The 24,343-nt window shown below is 38.6% G+C and overlaps 1 protein-coding gene across 1 annotated transcript; it reads left to right on the forward strand.

The window, feature by feature from the left end:
- The first annotated feature begins 1,144 nt into the window (after nt 1–1,144).
- On the forward strand, nt 1,145–14,772 carry LOC141249459 (uncharacterized). The gene is given in 14 exon segments (XM_073669619.1): nt 1,145–1,241; nt 1,856–2,003; nt 2,093–2,231; nt 2,526–2,557; nt 2,763–3,131; nt 4,696–4,947; nt 5,108–5,321; nt 5,478–5,565; nt 5,568–5,650; nt 8,616–8,702; nt 9,769–9,869; nt 10,011–10,044; nt 14,521–14,595; nt 14,725–14,772. Coding segments are annotated over 14 exon segments (1,767 nt in total).
- The last annotated feature ends 9,571 nt before the right edge of the window (nt 14,773–24,343 follow it).

Here is a 24,343-nt window from a genome sequence, read left to right on the forward strand (position 1 = left end):
ACTCGCCCATCTTTTCCTTTACCCCTTGAGTTTGTAACATCATTACCTTGTGCTTCTTAAAGGTGCTGAAATGGGTTACGAAATATTCTTCGAGGTCATCAAAGTTCTGGACTGTATGCTTACGCAGCAAGAGCATCCATGAAAGGGCGGTCCCTGATAACGTGTTTGAGAAACCCTTGCACATAGTGGCATTGTCCGCATTGCATAGCGGTATCGATTCATATGATCTCAAGGATCTTTGGTGCCTGTATAATCCTTCAACTTTGGGTTTTTGAAGTCGTCGCGTACTGGGGTATTGACGATGTGGTCGGTGAAGATAGTTCCTCCTCTCGATTTTGACTCCGCACTGACCTGGTGGACTGGGAAAGGGCTGGGTTGGGCGCAGAGAAAACCGCCCGGCCGAGGTCCCATAAGATGATCGTGGTTAGGGTACTCGGGCATTTGATTGACGTAAGGGTTGTAGTGGGGCTCGTGGAATTTTAGTTGTGGGTTATGCGGATCGTAGGGCTCGTAGAATCTTGAGGGCAGAAGTTTCCGCTCGTACACGGGTGTGTGTGCTCTTAAAGGGGTTTGTTAGGGCTCATAGTCCCTTTCTCACTGACCATTCGGGTGCCGAGGTGGTGCAAAATGGCGCAATGGGATTGCGCCGCACTCTGGGGCATGTGGACGGGGGGTTGGTCGAGGTTGGTTCTCGATGTGCTCGAGCTCTCTTTCCCGTAAGAGCTTTGCCTCTTCCTCCAACAGGATCCTCCTCTCTTCGTCCTGTTGGTATTGCCTCTCATCGGCCTCTTGTCGAAGCCTCTTATGTTCTTCTTATTGTTGCTTTTTGTTTCCTTCCAAAGTAGGTAGTCGTTATACTCGGCGTCTCATCGCTAGTTGCGCGGGTTCTGCTCCTGGTGGTATTGTTTTGGATTCGGACGTTGCTCGAGAACCAGACCCTTGACGTCTGTTCAATGCATTGCTAGCGCTTGCCATCTTGCAAACTCTTGATTAGCTTAATTGTGTTAGAACAAAACCACGGTCGACGCCAGTGTTGATGCCCAGGAATCTCGTCGAGACAACACTTCTTCTTCGAGAGGCTGAAGATCTACCTTTGCTATTCTTTACTGAGGGAAAGCTTGATTAAGGGCGCCAAGAGTCTTGAATGGATCGTCGATTTCCTTCAGTTCCTCCTCACCGCAGTACATGCACAACCAAACCCAGTGGGGATCTTCCTCTGGATTTGGCTCTTCGACGCCCAAGTTAGTCGAAGCTCAATTGAGGGTTAAAAGTGTTTAGGGAGAGAGAGAGAGAGGAAGGCAAAATAGGACTCGAGCTTTCGTGAGGAAGAAAAGCTACTCGAGGAACTTTTGGATTTTTCCCAAAGTAAAACGTTTCCACCGTCACTTTTTTTGTAAATTTTGGCAGAGTTTCAGTGTTGCAAAAAGCTGACCCATGTGTACTTCTGACCTATCACTATTTATAGGGGAATAAATGTCCCCCTACATTTCCTCTTTCTTTGGGCCTTTGGCTCATGATAAAATCTGGCTATATGGATCGAAAATCAGGCCCACGAAATTCCCCCCAACATTTACGTGAAGACTTACTTCTCTGAACACTAACCTTGAGATTAACCATGAACACAGATTCCTCAATCATGAACAATGAATAATTGTTTATGAATAATCGATTTCAGTAGAATCAAAGAAATCAACAAGAAATATCTATCCACATCTTTATATTACAAACAACGAACAAATACCCCCTTAGTCATGCAGTAGAGGTCAACACATGAACACATAACCTTGAGAATAACCATGAATACAAAGTCCTCAATCATGAATAATGAACAAGTGTTTATGAACAATCGATTAAGTCTTGACCATTATCAACCAAATCGACTTCCCCAAGCAATTTCTTCAAGCAATTTTGCAGCTATTAGACAATTTCACAGCAACAATTATCACATTAACATTCAAATACAATTTTGCATCTACTAGACAATTTCACAATTATGAACACTAGTAAGAAATTTCACCAAATTCTACCAACCATAATAAATCAACAATTTTCATATTCAAATCAAGTAATATAAAGAATTGAAACTATAAAGCCGAATTGGAAGAAGTAATCGAACAATTACCGAAGTAATTTGTATTCATGTTCTCCATCTCCAAATATTGCAGCCGAGGAAGCTACCGTCTTCGGTGGTGTTGAGTCGCCTTGGCGAGGTAGAGCAACAAAGCGACAGGGTAGAGCTACCGTCTTCGATCGGAGGGCGGAATTCGAAGCTCTAGCGAGAAATTGAGAGGGAACGAGGAGACGAGAGACGAGGGAAGAGTAGAGAGATTTTTTGGTTTTAGGGTTGAGTTACCTGTAAAGAGTTGCTTTTAACCTCACCTGTATTTCTAATCTTACCCATATTATCAATCTATCTCTCTATTTACAAAAATGACATTTTTGATGAAATTTAAAAATCATTGCTGATTTAATCTGGACGCTCCATTCTTCTAATCTGACGGCTCCTATTACTTCCCATATTTCAGTTTACTACAACTTCTCAGGATAAATTGCCCCTGTAAATTATATTGAAATGCTTCGGCTACAAATTGATTTAATTATTTTATCATGATAAATTTATTAGTTTATTTTAGGATTTGATTTTCAATCAAACAAACCGATTTGTATTTTAATAGACGCATTAACTATATATACATATACTGTCGGACGTGAACCAATTAACTAATTGAAGTTGTGACATCTTGTCTCCGATCTCCACCTAGATATGGCCTCCCGTTGTCTAAACCTCCTCCCCATTTTCTTTCGATTCGAGCAAAAAATCAGTACTTAATCCTATTGGGTAAGCGATCAAAATGCAACATTTCTTCTTGTTGGTCAAACAATCAACGACCCAATTCCAAATACATCCCGAACAAGATATCAGACCCGTCTTACGTTCGAGTCTTGGACACGACGTTACGTGATGGCGAGCAGACTCTTGGCGTCAACTTCTCCCCGGATCAGAAGGTCAAAATAGCCCGCCAGCTGGCACTCCTCGGTGTCGACATCATTGAAGCCGGCTTCCCCGCCGCCTCACCCGAGACATGTGAGGTGGTCAAGCACATTGCCTTAACTGTGGGGACTGGTAAGGAGTAAGGACTACGTTTTTTTACTTTTAGCTCTGATTATTAAACGCGAGAATTAATCTGTATATACATTCGTATTAGTTTACATGTCAAGATATGTCATACAAATTCACTCAAAGTAATCAGATTCATTATAGGCTCGTATCGCGTAGGAATGTGTAAACCAACGTAGTTTGTTTACTTTCAGCCCATTTTAATGTTATAAACCAGTCCATGTGCCTTATTCGATTATTCCTAATTTCCATCCCAAAAAACCGAATATATGATTAGAATACGTTGAACCTTTGGAAAAACCAAAATGTTCCCTTCAATTTCATCTTTTAAGTCTTAAAACTTTTTCTCCACAATTCATTCACCCAAAAGACTAAAACAAAACATGAAATAAATTACAACATAGTTTTTGTCTTCAAATTCATCCCAACAATTCAAAATTTCACTTCTCCTAAAGGCCAAAAGAGTGAAAATAAGAAAAAACGCCTTCTCCGAATCTTCGGCATAAATTAGAATAAATAAATATATTATACAATTAATTGAACCAAACTAAACACACAAAACAAATAGTACAAATTCATACCTTCCTAGTTCGAATAAATTGAATGCTTTTAAATCGGCTTAAACCGAACCGAACTAAACCCATATAAACCGAAAACCGAATATTTGAATGTTCAAGAACCGAAAACCAAACCGCTTATGTTGGGTACGGTTCAGTTTGGCTCAAACCCGAAAAAACAGAACCCGATGAACACCCCTAGTAGAAATCGTCCTCTTCAAGACAATAAGGGCTTGTTTGGCATTGATATCTAGATATCAGGTATGAGTATTAGATATCAGTCATACTCATACCTGTGTTCGGTATAATCAGTACATCAATATCAAACTGATATATTCTGTTTGGTATGTGGATAAGTATATCAGGTATGTATATCAAAATAATATTAGAGTGTGTTTTTGATATTTCTCCAAAAATGAGTATATCAAGTATATCCATACCCATATCAGATATCTCATACCCATACCCGATACCTCATACCCATATTTTGATACATATACCTCATATTTAGATGTTAATACCAAACGAGCCCTAATAGAATCCCGATTTTAATAACGTAATTTTAGTGAAAAAATTATGTTATTAACACGTATAATTTTGCTCCGTTTACCATAATTATCGGCGGCGAATTCAGAAGATAATGGGAGATTCAAAGACTCTTTATTAACACAAATTAGTTAATACTTTCTAGCCCAACTTGTAAGGGCTCAATAATACATTGCCAAAAAGTGAAAATCCTTATTATTAACACAAATTAATTAATACTTTCTAGCCCAACTTGTAAGGGCTCAATACATTGCCAAAAAGTGTTTTGTTCAATTCTTATCCTCCATTTGTTTATTTCTTGACATCTTCTCTAAATGAATTGTCATCCCATCTTTACTAAATGGCTAACTTTTTTCATGATTTTTTTTAAACTCCTCTTTCAGAATTTTATATTTTTGTTAAATGACTATTTTCGATCTACAAAGACAATATTTTGTTGATACAACGAATATTAATTAATTAAATGATAGGTAGTATGAAGGTGGAGGCGCCAGTGATTAACGTGTTATCAAGGTGCTTGAAAGCGGATATAGACTCGTCTTGGGAGGCGGTTAGGGAAGCCAAGCATCCGAGGATTACATTGTTCATTGCAACCAGCGAGATTCACATGAAACACAAGCTTAGAAAAAGCAGAGCCGAGGTACTTAGGATTGTCAAGGACTCATTGCTCTATGCCCGTAGCCTCGGTATAAACGACATTGCTTTTGGAGCTGAAGATGCCTCTAGGTTAAGCCTCTTCAATTTACTGTAGAAAACTAAACCCTACAATTAAGGGACTAAAATCTTTAACACTTTGACAATATTATATCATATCGAAATTCTGTTAAAATTGTATATTCGACCTAGAGCATATAATCTCACTTGAATATCGTATACGTATGTACAGGACAAAGAAGGAATTTCTATATAGAGTAATGGAAGAAGCAATCGAAGGAGGAGCAACAACCCTGATTCTGGCGGACACAGTGGGATATATGTTCCCAAACGAGTGGTTCAACTTTACTATTGGCGTTCTTAACAATGTAAGAGGCATCGAAAACGTTGTCGTTTCAACTCACTGTCACGATGATCTTGGACTTGCCACTGCCAACACTTTAGCCGTACGTACTAACTACATTCTTAAACTCCCCCCAAAATTAGAGTTCTTCTATGATAAATTGTTACTACATACAAGTTGGCATAGTATCCCACGTTAAAAGTTAAAAGATAACAAACCTAAGTATATAATAAACACGAATTCGTTCTCCTATTATCAGGCGGTGGAAGCGGGAGCTCGGCAGGTGGAAGGGACAATCAACGGCATCGGAGAAAGGGCCGGAAATGCAGCGTTGGAGGAGGTTATTATGGGATTAAATGCCGTGGTCAGGATTTGCTTCATGGCATACATACTGGAATCAACACCCGTCTTCTTGCACCCACCTGTCACATGGTAACTACCACTTACAATGCAAATACTCCATATTTTACCTTATGTCATAACTTATAAGACTTTTACAAACGCATAGTTTTAGATACATCTGAATACTTTATGAAAATGAAACGTTTAAACTGTTCATGGAATATCTGGCCAGGACTCTTTAGATGAAAGGTTTAAATTATAACACAAAGGTTGAAATTAATCTATCTAGACACGACCTGTGTCTGCCTTATCTTAATTTCGTAGATGACACTATCATTTCCGCTAACGTTTTTGAACGACATATTAAATTATATTCACCACATCCTTCACGAATTTACAAACCTCTCGGGATTAGCAATGAATTACCATAAGAGTTCTTTTCAGACCTCAATAAACATTCCCCACAATAGGAAACAACGCCTTGCATCCATCCTCAACATTCAAGTTACAACGACCATGGAAAAATATTTAGGCATTCCAATTGTGGCAGCCAGGGTTAAGAACGAATGTTTTTCGCAAGCTATTGCCAAGCTCACTCGACAACTCTCTGTGTGGAAAGAGAATTCATTATCTCAAGCTGGTAGAACTACTCTTATCCAATTGAATTTATTGTCCAAAACAAACTACTTGATGCCAAGCTTTCTATTACCTGTAGACATTTGCAACAAGATTGATGATATTAACAGAAACTTCTTCTGGAATAAACATAATACCTCAGCCACGCCCCTTGTTGGCATGGGATAAAATATGTAGACCCAAGTCTATAGGAGGCCTCGGTTGATATAAGGCTGCCCATCTTAACATGGCTTTTCAAATAAAACTTCTTTGAAAGATTATCTCTTCTCCTACTAACATATGGTGCACATTGTTTCGGAAAAATATCTAGGCCACTCTAGTATTTTTGGATACAAAAAGAAACACCAACAGTCATGGTAATTCGCAAGACTAATCCAATTACGTGACCTTTTCCATTCATGGATTTTCTGGGTAGTGGGAAATGGTCAGTCCATACATTTCTTGATAGATAGATGGATTCTGGACATTGACTTAAGACCCTATTTAAATCCGGCGATCCATGACATCCATACAAAAGTAAGCGAGTTTATTACTCCAAATCACTAGTGGAACCCCCTTCATCTAGCTACTCTTATCCCAATTCACATTGTCAACCAGATCATGCAAATCTATATTCCGATAACTAACACTGCCGATGCGTTCATATCGAAGCTCTGGTCATCCGGATCTTCACTACAAAATCGGCCCTTCCACTAATCAACCAAACAACCCCTTCAACTAATCACTCGATTTTACGTCCAATGTGGAAGTTCAGGATCCGCCTAAAATTCAAAACTTCATATGGAAAGCTATTTCTGACTGCTTTCCCACAACTGAACGAAGAAATCGTTTTGCAAACTCAGTTCCCCCACAATGTCCCCTATGTGCAGCTACGACATAAAAAATGTCTCACGTTTTTTGACTGCCACTACATTGTTCAAATGATTAAGCAATTCCGCAAAGTTAGGCCACTCCTACCAGATTTCCCGGTCCGATAATTTTTATGAGGATTTGAGTTGTTTTTTCGACAACAACACTAAAACTAACAAGATGTGTTTTCTCTGGCACAATATCTGGCTCAAACGCAATAATGTTGTATTTAAACATACACCCCTCAAACATTCCCTATCTGATATGGCTTTCTTCAAGTACATGAATTGGTCGGCTGCCCTTCTTCATGAAGCTGACAACCACTTACCTACATCAAACAAATGCTCTAGACGACGTCGCACACATTGGCGAAAGCCACCTGCGGGATGGATCAAGATCAATTTTGATGCTTCAGTATCACCGAATGGATCGGCTTTTTAGCGCTTCTAGCTAGGGATTCCACAGGGGAAATCTTACTCTTAAATCTTAAACAGATAATTAGTACAGATCCGTTGCGAGCAGAAGCTCTAGAGGCTCTTCTCGCGATAAATGAAACAACGAAACTCAAGAACACCCATGTTATCCTGGAGGGAGATAATCTCTCACTCACTAACGCCATTAACAACAGGTGTAAAGTTCCTTGATATATATCATCTGTCATCTTCGATATTCGGAACACTTTATCGACTTTTGCAAGAACCAAGACGAATTATTGCTACAGAGAAGCCAACAGAGATGCAGATCTTCTAGCTTCGACATAAGTCTCTTCAAATGACATCTATTTCAGCCAAGACTGGAAGCATCTTATTTGGAACGGCAGCTTACCTGATTCGATTGTCAGTGAGTGGTGGACATCTCGTGCGGCGCTTGGGAGATGCTAGTCACTTCCTTTTTAAGTTTTTGACCATCATCGTCTTTGATGATGCGGGGTAGTCTGACTCGGTCAGAAACCCCACTGTTAGCCGTGTATAAAAAAAAGTTTAAACTATTTATTATAAAATTATGATTAGTTGTATGTACTCAAAACTCTAAAGTGAACATATAATTTATTATTAGAAATATTATTTATTATTAAAAATATTTACAATATAATAAATTAATCTTGTTATTAATCACTTTTATGTGCATAATTATTAAGAAAATCTAGAAAATATGATTAAAATTACTCACATTCCAATGCTAAGTTTAGGTCGATATTTGGTTGATGAAGAAAAAAAAAGATTCTGAAAAAAAAAGTGAACACCGAGAAAAGAAGTGGTCATATTGAAGGTGATCATGCAAATTCTTTTAGAGCAAATGATCATGCAACTTAAATATATTCTCTTCATCGCACTCCCTAAAACTTTCCAAATTCAAAATTAGAAAATATTCTATTTTTTACCAAAATAAGTATTTTAACTACAATTAAACCCTTTATTATTTTTTTTAAATTATTTTAATATATCTGAACAAATATTTACCCACAACTTCCTCTGCTAGCTATAAGCTACCAACTTTCTGTAATTCCCAAAAATAAAACTACTTTGATATTAGCATGTGAAAATTGACATATAATAATTTTGACTTGAAGGTGGAAGAATATAGTGGTTTGGCTTTACAACCAAATAAATCCATCGTTGGAGCGAATATATTTTCCCATGCATCAGGCATCCATCAGGTGAAATTTCTTATCCTATCTATTCCCATTTGGTACTGATAATAGCACGTACAATAAATAGTTCTAAATATATTGTTTTATACACTTAAATTTGTTGTTGTCTTTCAAATAAAAGACCAATCTAACTCATTTTAATATATAACTAGCGTAATACCTGTGTCATGTACAAGATTTGAATATTATTTGACATATGTAGAAATGTTTAATTGTAATACGTGCAATTCAAGGTCTGTTATAGGTTTGCAAAATTATTTTACAAAACAAAATATGTAACAATTCTTTCCTAACCATTTACTATTCTTTTTGTTTTTAGAATATACATTAGTATATTTATTATGTAATGGGGAAATCAGAATATTTAAGTTTTTGAGAAAACTAAAAATCAGTCTTCCAGATTTTCAGAAAATATCATTTTTTTCATTTTCCTTGATATGATTTAAAAAAATATGTTTGGTAGATTTAAATATTTCCTTAATTCATTAACTATAGAATCTAGATTTTTTTCTCTTGTCATTTTTATATAGATTTTATTTCACGAAATAATTTTAAATGAAAACTATAAATTTAATCCTAAACTTTCAGAGCAAGTTTTTCTTTTAATGACAACTGACAGATTATTACAATCTTCTTAATTTAAAAGCATTGCATATTGAGTAAGAATTAAAATGTTTGCCTTTTTTGTATTTTCCAAAATTAATTACTTTTTTTAATGGAGCCGGGGGCTGTATATTCGGAGCCTGTAGGAGCAACACGTGTCAAAAAACTCAATTTTTAATGTGGGGGTGATATTTGGCGAAAGTGAATGCGAAGTTGTCTTTTCTTATTCCTTTAATATTATATACTAGTAGATTAGAAAAAAAAATTGATTAAAGGTAAAGATTTTCACTAAAAAAACTAATTAAGAATTTACTATTTATTTGCTCCCCTGGAACAACTGGATTCTAATTTGATTGAATTGAAAGGGAAAAAACTTAACAGTCTAAATTCAGTCAATGGGTATTAAATAATAATCTATGTTAACCCCCCAAAAATTAAATAACAATCTATTACAAACTTAAAATTACAGGATGGAGTGCTCAAGCATAGAGGAACTTACGAAATAATGTCACCTGAGGACATTGGGGTATCTAGATCTAATAATTCTGGCATTGTGCTTGGGAAATACAGGTTCAGTTTTATTATTCTTTCCCATTGTTTTATCTATCTTAGAGATTGAGTTCACCATCGTCATAAGAAATCATATGGTGCATATTAATATCTGTTTATTTAGCGCATATATCTGAACAGATCTTTTTATGCTTTTCGCAGTGGTCGCCATGCTTTACAATCTCGAATACAGCAGGTTTTTCTTCTTATTTATTCACACTATATATGCTTTAAAGTTTAAACTAATAATAAAATTATTTACCCTGTTTTTCTTTGAACGAAAACCAATGCTTAAAATTAGATCGAATTGCATAAGCTAACATCACCTTGTGAAAAGTTACAAAGATAGATTACATTGTTTGACAAGCTATTACTAATTCTAGCAGTTAGATGGACAAGTGTATTACCAGAAGGCCTTAGAAAAGAGAAAGAAATAACATCAAAGAACCTACGGTAAGATAGAATGCCTTGTAGGACATGTGATTTGTATGAAGCGTTAAGAATTGGGCAGTTCGCCAATTAATTAGCATTGAGCAGTCAGACTCCACAATTAGCATACCTGTAATTTCATTGATTAGCTAATTGAACTCCCCAGCAAAGAGCCAAGGTTTGCACCATGGTGTTTGATTGAAACTTCGGCACGCTCTTGCTTGCTATAACTACAAGTAACAAAGCTCCATTAGAATCGTGAACCACAACTCCCAATCCAAATTCGTCACCCACAATATATGCATCTGTATTCATCTTGAGCATACCAGTAGGAGGCGGTAGCAATGTGTTGGGTACTGGTTACCTGTTGAAGCTTGCATCAATCTGTGCAACGCTCTGCTTGAGCGGAATCTGGAGTAATCTGCAGAGTACTGAAGGAAACCATCCCGCAGAACATCAACATTGGTGAAATTTGTTGGAACCAGATTTTTAGCAAACTTCCGGCCAGCTTTCCGGCTATCTCCGGTGGTCGGAATTGCCGGGAGAAGGAACCATTGACTTCCTCTCCGCCAGCTCTTGAATATGGTATATTCATACGCTAAAACCGGGTTCCGAGTGAATGAGAAAAAGCTGCTCAAAGTAGGTGATTGGAATGGATCCGGGTGAAGTTTTGGGATGTTTTTGGGTGGAGAATTGTCCCACATTGAAAATGGGAGAGATCAATTCCCACTATATAAACACCACTCCACTCTTGTTATATTAATATTTTATACAATGGAGTAGACACTCACCACACACGTGCGCGGTCCGGTCCACAGGCACGTTCTTATCCACCCTGCAGAATTTCGCGGGCGGTTCAAACAATCGCATTAGCTTTGTTTCTCAACGTCCGAATACAACATCAGTAGACATATTGAATGATTAAAAATTATGACCCCTCCGCCATTGCCACAAAATTGAGCCAATCCAAGCATGTTCAACAGTCGGGCATTCAGCAATTGCGTGCCAAATAGTCTCGTTTCTTCCTGAGCAGCAATCGTAGGTTGCATCTGGGATCACGTGACGTCCCTGCAGATTCGCCTATACAGGTAGTGTATCAGAGACACGCGAAGTTTTTAACTTTGGACGGTGTTGTCATACTCCATATTGTAGAATCCGTATTTCATACACACATGCTACCTGTAACACGAATGAGATGGACTCAACTGAATAACTACACGAATCGAACTACAATACTGAATTAAGTAAACGGATTAAGGACAAGTAGAGCCGAGACGGATCTCTCTCCTTAATTTGGAAAACGGCCCGCTAGTGAGACGGTTTTCGGCATCTAGAATCCCAGAATAAAACTGCTAATTGTTTCCGATTGTTTCACTCAATCCAAAAGTCTCGTGAACTCTATGATATGCATGTAACCTCTCAAACTCCATGAAAAACAGAATTGGAGGTGAGAAACAAAAATTCTGTGTAGGACAATCTCATATAATTGCCGGTTTTATAAAGAGAGGGTTTAATGAGACGGTTATAAGAAATCTAGGACATGGGACGGCCGAGTCAGACACAGTCTCGGACAATTTTGGACCTGACTCGGAGAGTCAAAACTAGGCTCTGATGTTCTCCAAAAAGATAGCCCAAGAGCCCACCGGCCCACGACCGCGACTGGACCGGACTGCACGTGTGTGTGGGGGGGGGGGGGGGGGGGGGGGGGGAAGGGGTGAGGTGTTCTGTCAATTCTACCACCAAGTTTAATCTTAGTGGGTTGAAAGACATCCATAAACCACCTTTCAACTTCTTCATTTCCAATGTGGGAGAAAATAGTCCCTCACATTCAATGTGCGTTAAAGCCACATTTATCCACTCCTTGACCTACCTTTAACCAAGCTTTTATCATTCACCCGGAACCTGATTCACACAAATAAACATCCCATGTTCAAGTGCTCGCAAAGACGAAGTCAACGCTATATTAATTCAACAACTCCGGTAACCGGAACCCACCGGAAAGTTTCCCGGAAAATCGGTGTTCCAACACATATTAGGCGCCACATATTAAGAGTAGGATCAATTAGTGATGCGTGCCAATTATCAATCATAGTGCATTCGCCATGCCAATATGTCAATCGTACAGTAAATTTCCCCCCTTTTGTCCCTCCACCACAATAATCGGTCCTCAATTTGTCTCCAAGATAGTGGAATCTTGATTATAGCTGACACATCTTGCAGGCTAAAGTGTGCATTCAATCGCTCCAAGTTATATCGTCTAGAACCCTGCAAAATTAAATCAGAAACCATTAGTCCTGACTGGGAATTGATAATATGATTACGAATAAGAAAAGCTTGAAGGTCAGGAATACAAGACTTCGTGTTGGCAGCAACACGACGCGCATCACCAATACGCCGACCCATCCCTTACTGAATTGGTGAATGAGTTTTCCACATACTTTGCAAGAGTAGCTTGGGTTATTCCTTTGTCCCGAATCCAAGAAATCCATATTTGTGAAAATATCGAGCTTTAAGAAACAAAACAATAGCGAATCCATCCCTTGACATAGTCGTCATCCCTGTTTAGCTAAGAGTGCCATGTTGAAATTAGTAAGGTCTTTGAACCCTATCCCGCCGAGTCTTTTTCGGTATGCACGAAGTTGTTCAACGCTTACATCGGATAATTCGATGAAGATCAGCGGATCCCCACCAAAATTTAGTGAATATCATATGGATTTCCTCAATCAAGCCATCGAGAATTTGAAAAAGGCTCATAATATAACCGACTTGATTAGGGTCTCTTTCCCTCTTTTGATAGAAGGTTCCCACTCCACCCATTTAATCTGGCCCAAATCTGTGCTTAATATTCATAAACGCAACCTTCATCGATCTTCTAAATTCCGTAGGAAGGCCTAAATACTTAGTATGTTGTTGTACTCCGTGACGCCCAACTGGTTCACAATAGAAGTACGAATTCCAATATTCACATTTTTGCTAAAAGAGATCTCAATCTTAGCATAATTAACTTTCTGACTCGATGTCCCCTCGTATAAACTGATAATTTTAGTTAAATGGGCACACTCTTCAGGAAAAGTTTTAGCAAAAATTACGCTGTCATCCGCAAAGAAAATGTGCGAAATAGTAGGCGATTCCCGACAAATACAAACACCATGCTGTAATCCATTCCTAACACTCCTATCAATTAAGCTCTACAAGACCTCCGCACACATGACGAACAAATACGGCGACATCGGATCACCCTATCAAAGACCTCGTGTAGGCTCCACCCAACCATGCATCGGGCCATTAATTTTGAGAGTAGACGTTTCTTATGTAACACAATCGATAATACGAGGAACCTAGGTGGCATCATGCCCCATCTGAAGCATAGCATGATGAAGAAACGACCATTCAACTTGATCGTAACTTTTATCATGTCCAACTTAAGAGCAAAGTGGCATCACAACTGGAGCATTTGTGTTTCATGTGGTTAAAACCTTCAAGCACAACTAACGTGTTATCCTTAACTTATCGACCTGCTACGAATGTTGTATGTGATTCCAAGATGACTGAGTGTCGGTTTAAGGCGGAAGGAAAGCTTCTTCAAAATTATTTACATGTGATTCGTGCTTGTAGAAAAAATATAAACACGAAAAATCGTAAAATGTAAATCTTTTTAAGAGGACAAAGCATTTTATTAGAGTGATTGCAGGTATAGTATGATGATTAATAATAACTCGTCTATGTTTCATGTCATGTGTGCTTTCGTTATTAAAATAAAGTGAGATTTGATTAAGGGGTAAAATTCGATGACATGGTAAATAATTATTAAACAAAATAGTGGCACATGGTTAAAAATCTTATAGGTTAAAAAATCTTAGATATAATAATATATATGAATATGAAACAAAAAAATAAATCATGAAATACTTGCTAGGTTTTGATTATTAGGGAAAATATAAATATTATTGAGTTTGTTTTTGAAGAATGATTTAAATTTGATAACTGATTAGATTAAATATAGTTAATTTTTTAATTTGTTCTAAAAATATGTGGGGTTTTTTAAATCTTATAACAGAGAGAAGAGTAAAACTAATTGTGAGGTATAAAAATCGAAAAATACAAGGTTGAGATAACTTTAAACAAGAGAGTTTTAATGTATGTACACCGTTTGATGGAGAACGGTGAAACTATACTCATATCAACATTACGTAGGCTTCTTAGTTCTTATCTGTCGTTAATTTTTTTTATCTTATTGGAGCAGCTTGGTTACCAAGTAGACGATACAGCGTTTGAGAGATTATTTTTACGGTTCAAAGGGATGGCACAAAATAAAAAGGTTCGAGACATATTTTGCATTACCTTCTTTTTATACACTCCGGAAGTACTTGATTTAATTCTATGTAGCCTGTATTAAGTAGAAAATAAATTGACAAAGCTCATATTTTCATTATATTTTTTTCGGCAGCATATATCTGATATTGATGTAAAGTCACTGGTGTTTGAAGAACTTTAGAGAATGGCGAGTGATTTGCATTGTTTCATCGGCTATCCAGACAGTGCAAATTTTGTAAACAAACAAAGATTGGAACGTCTTGATACAACATTTGCACAACCACCTATTTTTCAACAATTTTAACATTACACCATCTTCCTTTCATGATCACTAGTGTATTATTCTTTATTATAAAAACCTACCTTTCTTTAGACATTATTCATTTCGATTCGAGAATTCCTGGATACAACATCTTGATTACATTAATATTGTTAAAACATGATTGGTCTTATAACTACAAGGGATCTTTGGTGTCCAATATTTATATGAGAAAGTGACTTCTCAAGACTAAATCTAAGATTTGGGCAAAAAACTTCATGTCTAATTGTCAAAATCAATTATCTAAGACCTTGCAAGATCTTAATCAGATAAAACGGATTATGTTTCAAATCCCTCCACTTCCTATTACACATCCAAAATATCATTGTATCCTTTGAAAATATAACAACCATCTTAAATTTCAACATGATTATTGGGCCCAACGAGCTAAGATTGCTAGCATATGGACCAAAACACGAAATACTTTAAGTCTATCTCCATAACTAGAAATTTCAAACAAAATCTCTTGAAAGAATCACCTTTAACGAGCAAAAAGATATTCACTCTGCAAATTACAAAAGACCTGAAAGCGCATCTTGCTCCGCTTCATATTCACACAATTCACTCTTCTGATATGTCCATTATCCCTCCATTAATTACAAATACTAGTAATGAAACCCACAATATCTGAAATTAAACATTTATTTATTCTTTGCCAAAAATAAGACCTCTGGGTTGAATGGCTTTCTGGCGGAATTTTACCAGACTTGTTGGCCTGTTTTAGGCCCTCAGTTATCAAGCTGTCCAATCATTCTTTCACTCAAGATCTCTCCTTTCGAAAATGGCACAATGATCCTAGAGCCATTAATTATTATCGACCAATCGGTTTGTGTAACACATGTTGTCAAATTTTAACCAAAATTATCGCTAATTAATCATCTGTAAATCTTCTACCTAAATTTATCCATCCATTACAAAGAGCATTTGTCCGACAACGACTTATCCGTGATAATATCATAATAGCTCATGAAATCTTCCATCTTTCCATATGAAGAGTAAAGGAAAATATGTGTGGATGGCTATAAAATTAGACCTAGAAAAAGCATATGGTAAATTACAATGTCCATTTATTCTGCATGTACTGTCCTCTTTTGTTTTTTCTCCCTCGTGGATCTCCTTGGTTATGACATGTATTAAGTCAACATGTTTTTCAATTCTTGTCAATAATGAGTCGCGTCCTCCTTTTAAACCGGAATATGGCTTATGTCAGGGTGATCCTTTGACACCATCTATTTTTGTTCTTTCTATGAAATATCTTGCATGATCCTTGCAATTAGAGGCAAACAAACATAACCGTAAAGTGGCCATTAAACTTGTCAAAATGGGACTTGTATCCCGTTTGATTATGCTATTATTTTTGCTAATACTACCCATAGAGCGCTTGTTGTATAGAATACATGTTACAACATTTCTCTCGGATTTCTGGGTTCTCTATCAATTATGACAAAAGCTCTTTTCAATTCTCGAAAAATGTTCCCAGTTTCCTTCGCCATTCTTTAGCTTCCGTTTAAACATTCGAATTACAACAAAAATGAAAAACTATCTAGGGATCACATTATCTAAAGGACGTGTCAAGAATGAACGTTTTCACTATGTTGTTAATTGTCTTAAAACACAAATCAGATATTCTCGTTTTAACTACTGCTCAAGATATTGATCTTAATTAAGTTTGCAACTGATGTAGTGATTTCATATGGTGTATCTAGTGGTTATTAACCAAGGATTAGTAGAGTTTTAGGTGTTGTTTGAGTGCAATTCAGGAATCCCGAATGGAAGTTGATATTTATAGATTCGCAGAAGACTCGAAGGCAACTTGTCGGAACGGAGCTTAGGAGATGAAGTATAGTAAAGGGTTCCAAGGAAGTACAAAGAAACGGAGATGTGTTAGTCTCGTACTCGCATCAGCCGTGGAAGAAGAAGCCAGACTCGCTGAACCCGCGACCGCACATTGGGGATCCCACGCCCGCTCCAACCGCAACCATGCATCAGAAATCTAATGCCCACAACCGTGCTCACATGGAACCGCGCCCGTGCCATGTTCTTCAACGACTCCCGAATTTGTGCCTTTGGATTTTGTGACCATGTTTCTTGGTTTCCGCCACCATGTCTACGGGATCGCGGCCAGCCATAAGTACACCCGTAACGTAGTTCTTGTTGGAACCAGATTTTTAGCAAACTTCCGGCCAGTTTTCCGGCTATCTCCGGTGGTCGGAGTTGTCGGGATAAGGGACTATTGCCTTCCTCTCCGCAACCTCTTGAATATGGTATATTCATACGCTAAAATCGGGTTCCGAGTGAATGAGAAAAGCTGATCCAAGTAGGTGTTTGGAAGGGATCCGGGTGAAGTTTTGGGGTGTTTTTGGGTGGAAAATTGTCCCACATCGAAAATGGGAGAGATCAACAACCTGATCAGCTGCTATATAAACCGACCCTCTCCTCTCATTCAGGACACACACGAAAGCATTCGCTCTTCTCTCCCTCTGAAATCATTCGAGGGTATACATAGTTCTTTGGGTTCGCCAGATTTCCGGCTTGAGTGTGCATCCGGAATTTCGACACAGTTGTATCCTGGGATTCGAAACGCGGTAACCGTCTAACTAACGGGGCGTTTTCCGAATTAAGGACAGAGATTCGCTCTCACCTCTGCGTTCTACGCTCGTTCCTCGTTTCAATTCGGTATTAATATCTGTTCTTAATTCATTTATTGTTCGCAGATTATTGCATGCTAATTTAGGGTCCAATACTTCTCTCCGGTGCAGCTCTGCCATTACAGCGGCGGCCGCGTTTGGTTATTTCTGCTCCCGCGTTCTTTGTTGCCAAGCAAGTTTTGCAATGTTGAATTTTCTCCCTCCACTCCAGCAGTTCAACTTTCACCAATTGAATCTCCACGTGAATCATTAAGTCAACAATTCAACATCTTCTTTGTATTAATTTTGAACGTTTCAAGTTTTTTTATTTGTTTTATTATATTTTTCTTTATTTTCTAGTCTAAGGATTTTTATAGTATTTAAGATGTGTTTTAGGTTTTACAAAGATAACTCTTGTACTCATTACACAATTTTCTCCTTTTTTGACATGAAAAACTTATCCCTCCTTATTTTTTTTTGACATTTGAAGTCTTCAGATTATTTCGGTTATGATTATTTCGGTTGACTGTGAGGTAGGAACCCCAGTGCTGATCGTGTTTAAGAAAAAAGAAAAAAGAAAAAAGAAAAAAGAAAAAAGGTCGGAGATACTAATGTTCTACGTTCAAATATTAGTACGTGGGTTTTACATCAAAGATACTAATGTTCACATTTAAAATATGTTTGCATTTTACACGGTAAGATACGTTTTTACTTATTCTAATCCCTATAATTAATGTATAAATTTCTATTATTATTAACTTTTCAGACGGATTTGCACTTATACACCGCGTTTCTTTCTGTTTTATACTCTAGCCTGTTCATTTTTTCAAAATAAGTGTATAATATTGTGCCTTTTAAATCAGAAAGAAGAGAAAAATAGTATTTAATAATAATGAAAAAGAATAAAATAATATCTTATACTTCTAGTTGATGTTTTTGTCCGGGGTGCACAATATCATGCCACTTTAAATTAGGAATTTGGAGATACAAGGCCAATCGACCAACATTTACCGGCATATCAGAGTTTTAAGCGTATGACACTGTCAAATTTATGCACAAAATAACTGTAGGTTTCTAGACCTGTTATTGCGAAATTAGATCAAAGGTTGGAGGAGCCAATCCTATGGCCTCATCAGCGGTTAAGGCGGACTGAGGCTGCAGTTAAGCAGCGATATGTCAGTTACTCACATCGACGCAATGATCGGGCTCAAAAAGAGGGAGAGGTCGGAGGAGGTGGGTTGTGCAAGGGCCAAACCATGCTTTCTTTCCTAGCCATTGTGCTTGTGATGCGGCTTGAGATTGAGAATTTATATATAAAATGTCTTTTTGCACGGAATTACCCCTTATTTGGACGAATTTACAAGGAACCACCCACTATATCGGTAATTATTCAAAACCACCCAAATTTCACACTTTTATTACCAAAAGCCACTCTTAGACGATTCCGTTAGAATTTTTATTACCAAAAGCCACTCTTAGACGATTCCGTTAAATTTGTGAAATGTCTATTTTACCCTGTTAAATTTTAAAAATTACAAAGAAAACCTTGCCTTCTTACCCTTCTCCTTCTTTACTGTTCACCCTCCCCTCTCTCTTCATCCCTCCCTTTCTTCCCCGAATGTGTTCTGCACAAAAAAAAACCTTTCAATGGTTGGGAATCTAACTCTTAGAGACTGCGATCCTAGGGTTTAATCCCTCGTTCACTTCAGCCATGGTGGAAGATGGATTATTGGGGTGGCGGGGTCGTTTTGCGCCTCATCGGTCGCCGTCGTTGGAAGGGGCGGTGGAGGAGCGGAGGAGGAAACTGTGACGGCGGCCAAGAGATTTACATCACTAGATCCGAAACTGATTTCCAGATCTGGCCCTATCTATCCCATCTAAACTCAGATCCGAATTCAATTTAGGTCGCATTTATCTTTTGATTGATTCGAATTTAATTTTTTGGTCTATTGTTTTGAAGATCTGATTTCCATTCTGCCCAGCTTTGGGTTGCATTTAACAAAAAATGTTCTCATAGAATTCTATTGTGTCTCCTACCTCCTTGTCCCTGGATCAACAAATGTTTTTTTTATGGTGGCTTTCAAATGTTTTTATGGTGGCTTAAGAGCTCTGCAGCCTAAATATAAACGGTAATACACCTTTTGTTCGATGATGAATGTTGGTTAAACGAAGAAAATATATTAGGAACCTATAGTTGGCCTATGTTCTGGGGGTTTTCTCAGCATGGCCTTGATGATTTGTTTCCTGAACAGCAAATCCATGTCAAGTGATGTTCAAAACATTCTCAATTGTATAGGGTTTATTGTTGATGAACATAAAACTTACATTATAGGTGAATACATGATTGGGAAAGGAGACAACAAGGATCTGTTGATCTTGTTAATAAGACCCGTCGCATCCTGTTTCATTAAAAATAAGCTAATAGAATATAAAGTGTTCAAAGTAAGATGTTAAAGTATATCGACATATGCATTTAGTTTATTTTTCCTTACAGTAACCTTGAATGCAAGTTGATGTGCATCGTAGGATCGGTGAACTTCTCCAACGAATTAGGTTTAAGGAAGCTTGAAACTCGTAACAATGGCGGAAGAGAGAAACTATACTGTAGAACGAAACAAGACAATTTCTGTGTAATTCTCTCTCTTTTTGCTTGTATTCAATATTTGAAGTGTTTATAAAAGGAAGCTCTCTCTTACTTTTGTCTCTTACACTCTCAAAGCAACACACAAGAAAGCTCTGAATTACAACTCACGATTACTTCCTATACATGCTTCTCTCTAAGCTATATATAGTTCAATACAAAAGCTAGCTACTACCAATACAGAATTACAAACGTGCTAAATTCTTATTGGCTGACAAGAAGGAGTCTGTTGGGCCGTTTAGAGCAACTCCACTCTACCCAATCCTGTCTTGACACGTATGTAGCTCGCTAACTGTTTCAGACACGCGCGCTGCAACAATTCTGTGCCACTTGCACTTTTCAAGAACGCATTTAACACGTGCTTTTTATGTTGCCAGCCTTCTACACGCTTCGCTTGTTTCTAAAGCGTTTTCATCCTTCTTTTGAGTCGTCCTTCCAGATAGACTCCTTTAAGCTTGATAACTTCAGTTCGCCTGATCTCGCTGAACTTAATTATCACCAAAGCTCTAAGCGACCTTCAAATCACTTCAAGCTACCTTCAAGCTACCTTGAACTCTGCATACACTTTGAGTTCCAATAAAATGTCTAAGTTTGATCTCATCAAAACTAAGGCACATAGTTAAGCTACCTCAGCTTTACTAACAATTTCCCCCTTTTGATGATTTCAAACTTATTTGACTCATTCACAAAGATAACATATGGATTTGAATAATATCTCAGCTTAAACAGATAGAACAATGAAACAAGCTCAGTTACACATCACCTTACCTTTCTTCAGCTTGCCTTTCATTCCCCCTAAGATCAAGACGTGGGTTTGAATCCTTCTTCACTTTGGTGAATAGAATAGCATTCCTAAATGCACATTTCAAAATTCCCCCTTTTGACATCATCAAAAATGCAGTCAAAGTACAACACATAGGGAACTCTCGAAACTCCTTAAGTATACTATCTCCTAAGCATGCTTGAAAATCAATAGGATCAAGGTATGCGTAGATAAGCAAGTAAGCAATCAATCAAGAATAGTGAAAACCGATAGCACTCATAATATTCATTTTAAAAACATATACATCACTGGATGAGCAAAAACAACACTAAGGCAAAATAATGGCAAGCTTAGACAAAGGCAAAAGATAGCTGGGTAAGATCTGAGCTGGATAGTCAATCCTTCTTCACTTGCAGCATCTCACTCGCAACTTTCGCTATCTGGGTAAGCTGGTAAGCTATTAAAGCTAACCTTTCATTCTGTTCCTTCGCAGCGTCACGAATGGCTCGCTCAATTCGATCCAGAGACTGCATAACTCCAACATTAGTCACAGTTGATGTAGAGGCGAACAGGGTTTCTTCAGACTTTGGCAGCGAGAGTTTGGGAGGTAGCTTTCCCTCTGGCTCATCAGATTCAACATCTTCTAGATCTTCAAGAATCTTCTCTGTGAGCACCTCGTCAAAATGCTCTTCGAATTCTGAGCTGTATACCTGATGCTTTTGCATCAACTTGGCTACAAGATGCGGGAACAGAATGTCTGCCTTTGTATTAGCCAGCGAAGTGTACATGTGAGTGAACATAATCTGTGGAGTGTCGATAAGCTCTCTCTTCAGACACTTACGCAGAAGCACACCATCAGCAATTGTCACGACGTCTCGCTTATCTTTCCTTGGCATAATATTGCGTACTATAATGTAATGCACCACACGAAGAGAATAGGGTAGATAGTCTACCTTCAGCTCCTTCTCGTTTGCGTGCTCGCCAAATAGATCGTGCTTTAGCTTGCTGGACCCTCGCGGCCAATTCTTCTTCAGAACATGATTGAAATTACCTTGCCCAGTTTCCATGTTGATTACCTCAGCAAAATGCATGACCAGAATGAACAACGGCTTCTTGTTCCAGGTGACTACGATCATCTCGCTGGGATGATTGGCGTCCACTGGCTCATATGGTTTCATGTGAGAATATAAGGCTCTCACCAGATCAGGATTTGCTCTTGTTGGGGCTACTTCAAGGGTATTCCATCCCTGCAAACTAAGCATATCAAGAGCTTCTTCTAGATCGAACTTCTCTTTGAGCGCTTCCACGTCTCTTGCGCTGTAATCACCGGCGACAGAAGAGATCTCTTGGCTACCCCCGCTGCGATAGGAGGTCGCGAAACTGGAATGATAGGAAGCTGAGAGCTAGTCGTACCTGCTAACCGCTTTACTCGTTTCCCTTTTACCTTCTCAGTTGTTGATACAGGAAGAGGCTTGGTCACCACTGGTGCTGTTTCCTCTTCATCGGTTTCAGCATCCTCTTCGTCATCTGAATCATCAGGAATAACATGACGAGGTCGCTTCTTCTTCGAAGCGCTGGTAAACTCACCAGGCTTTAACACTGGCGTGGTGCAAATCATGTGGGCTAAGGGCTCAAATTCTGGTTTAGAAATCGATTTCTCGTGGACCACCAGCGCCTTGCCCTTCTTAGGAGATCGCGACTCACCTGAGCCAGACACTGCCTTGCTTAGTCTTAGGCTTAATGGGCGAATCCTCAATCTCAAGAAACTCACGCGGTGGAGGGTCGCGCACTGGAGACGGAGTGGGCGATCTCGACTTTGCGTGCTCCTCAACAGCATGCTCCTCAGAATGTGCCTGAGACGATTTGTCCTGAGCAGGCTGAGTTTGAGGGGTCTCTGTGTGGTGGGATTGTGTTATGGTTGGTTGTGGTGGTGTTTGGGTAGTCTGAGTGTTTGAGGACTTTGATTGTTGATAGGCCAGATATTCTAAATAGGCGGCCTTTTCAGCGGGTGAAAGCATGGCAAAACGACACTTTGGGTTGAGTCGGAGGAGGCCATGGTCAGAGGATGGAGATGAGTGAGAGGAAGGATGTGAGAGTGTGGAGGTAGAAGATGTGAGTAGATGGACAGAGAGAGAAGATTAAAGGTAACGTAAAAATGTAGGGCTTTACATACCTATTTATAGGTCTTCTCAAACCCAGCGTGCTCAAGACTCTAGCACTCCAACAGTCCACAAGCAACGACTCCAAATCAAACGGCTCTCTGAAATTCTGACACGGATCCAGGAAAAATACACTTGCCAACGGCTAGAAGTCCAACGGTCACACGTTTGAACACTGCATGAATAAATGAGGACGCTGATAGGAGCTTATCATATGGTGTAACTAGCGACTATTAGCTTAGGATTAGTGGTGTTTAGGTGCTTATTGAGTGGTATTCCCGGAATCTAGTATGATAGTTCCATTATAGATTGGCGGGATGCTCTTAAGCATTATTATGTCGTTATTGTATTATGGAGATCCCTATTTGTACTCACCTTTAGTGCATTTGGGACGGAGCTAGAGAGAAGACGACCACACCTACACCCATGGAGGAGCTGAGAGGAAAAGCCGAGCTGCCTCGGAAGCTTGCAGAAGACGAAGACCAGTCCGAGAGAAGGTTTCAAGACGAAGACGAGCCAAGACGAAGAAGTCTTGATCCAGACTTTGGAGTCTCGGTCGAGAGTTTCCCTCGAAGAAGAAGTAGCGGTCGTGACTATAAAGTAGCGATCGCGACTTTGCCTCGACATGGATGTAGCGACCGCGATCCCGAAGTAGCGATCGAGACTTGAGACGTTCTTGAGTGATTGGTGAAAAGTAGCGGCCGTGACCCTGAAGGTAGCGACCGCGACTTTTGGCGGACCCGGCCCAAATTGCATAATTAAGCCCGGGATTTATCAGATTTTATTAGTTTTTCCCATTTTATTCATTTATTCTTAGTTATTTTATTCCCTAGAGGTTGGACACTATATATACATCTAGTTTTTAGGTTAGATGAGATATTTTGCCACTTCATATTCAAGTTCTTAGAATTCAGCCACCAAGAGGAAAGTTGCCACCTTTCTACCATCTTCTACCTTCAATCCTGGTTAGTTTATCCATCATCATGTATTGCTTTCTCTTGGCTATGTCTGGCTAAGTTCCTATGAGTTCACTCTTAGGTTGAGGCCTTTATTCTAGGAATTGTTTGTGAGAATTCTATGTTTATGTTCTAATATAATAATTTCAGCATTGTTTTATTTTCTCTTGTGGCTTTATTGTCATTGATTGGTATTGATTTTATCTAAGTTCGAAACTAGGTAGATTTATATTCATTCATACTGCTAGGCTTGATAATTCGATTTGAAAAGTCTTGTCTTTTAGGTA

Source organism: Phyllobates terribilis, unplaced genomic scaffold (genome assembly GCF_046119375.1).
Source record: "Phyllobates terribilis strain yellow unplaced genomic scaffold, ASM4611937v1 Scaffold_4561__1_contigs__length_59480, whole genome shotgun sequence".
In the NCBI taxonomy this organism is placed as follows: Eukaryota; Metazoa; Chordata; class Amphibia; order Anura; family Dendrobatidae; genus Phyllobates; species Phyllobates terribilis.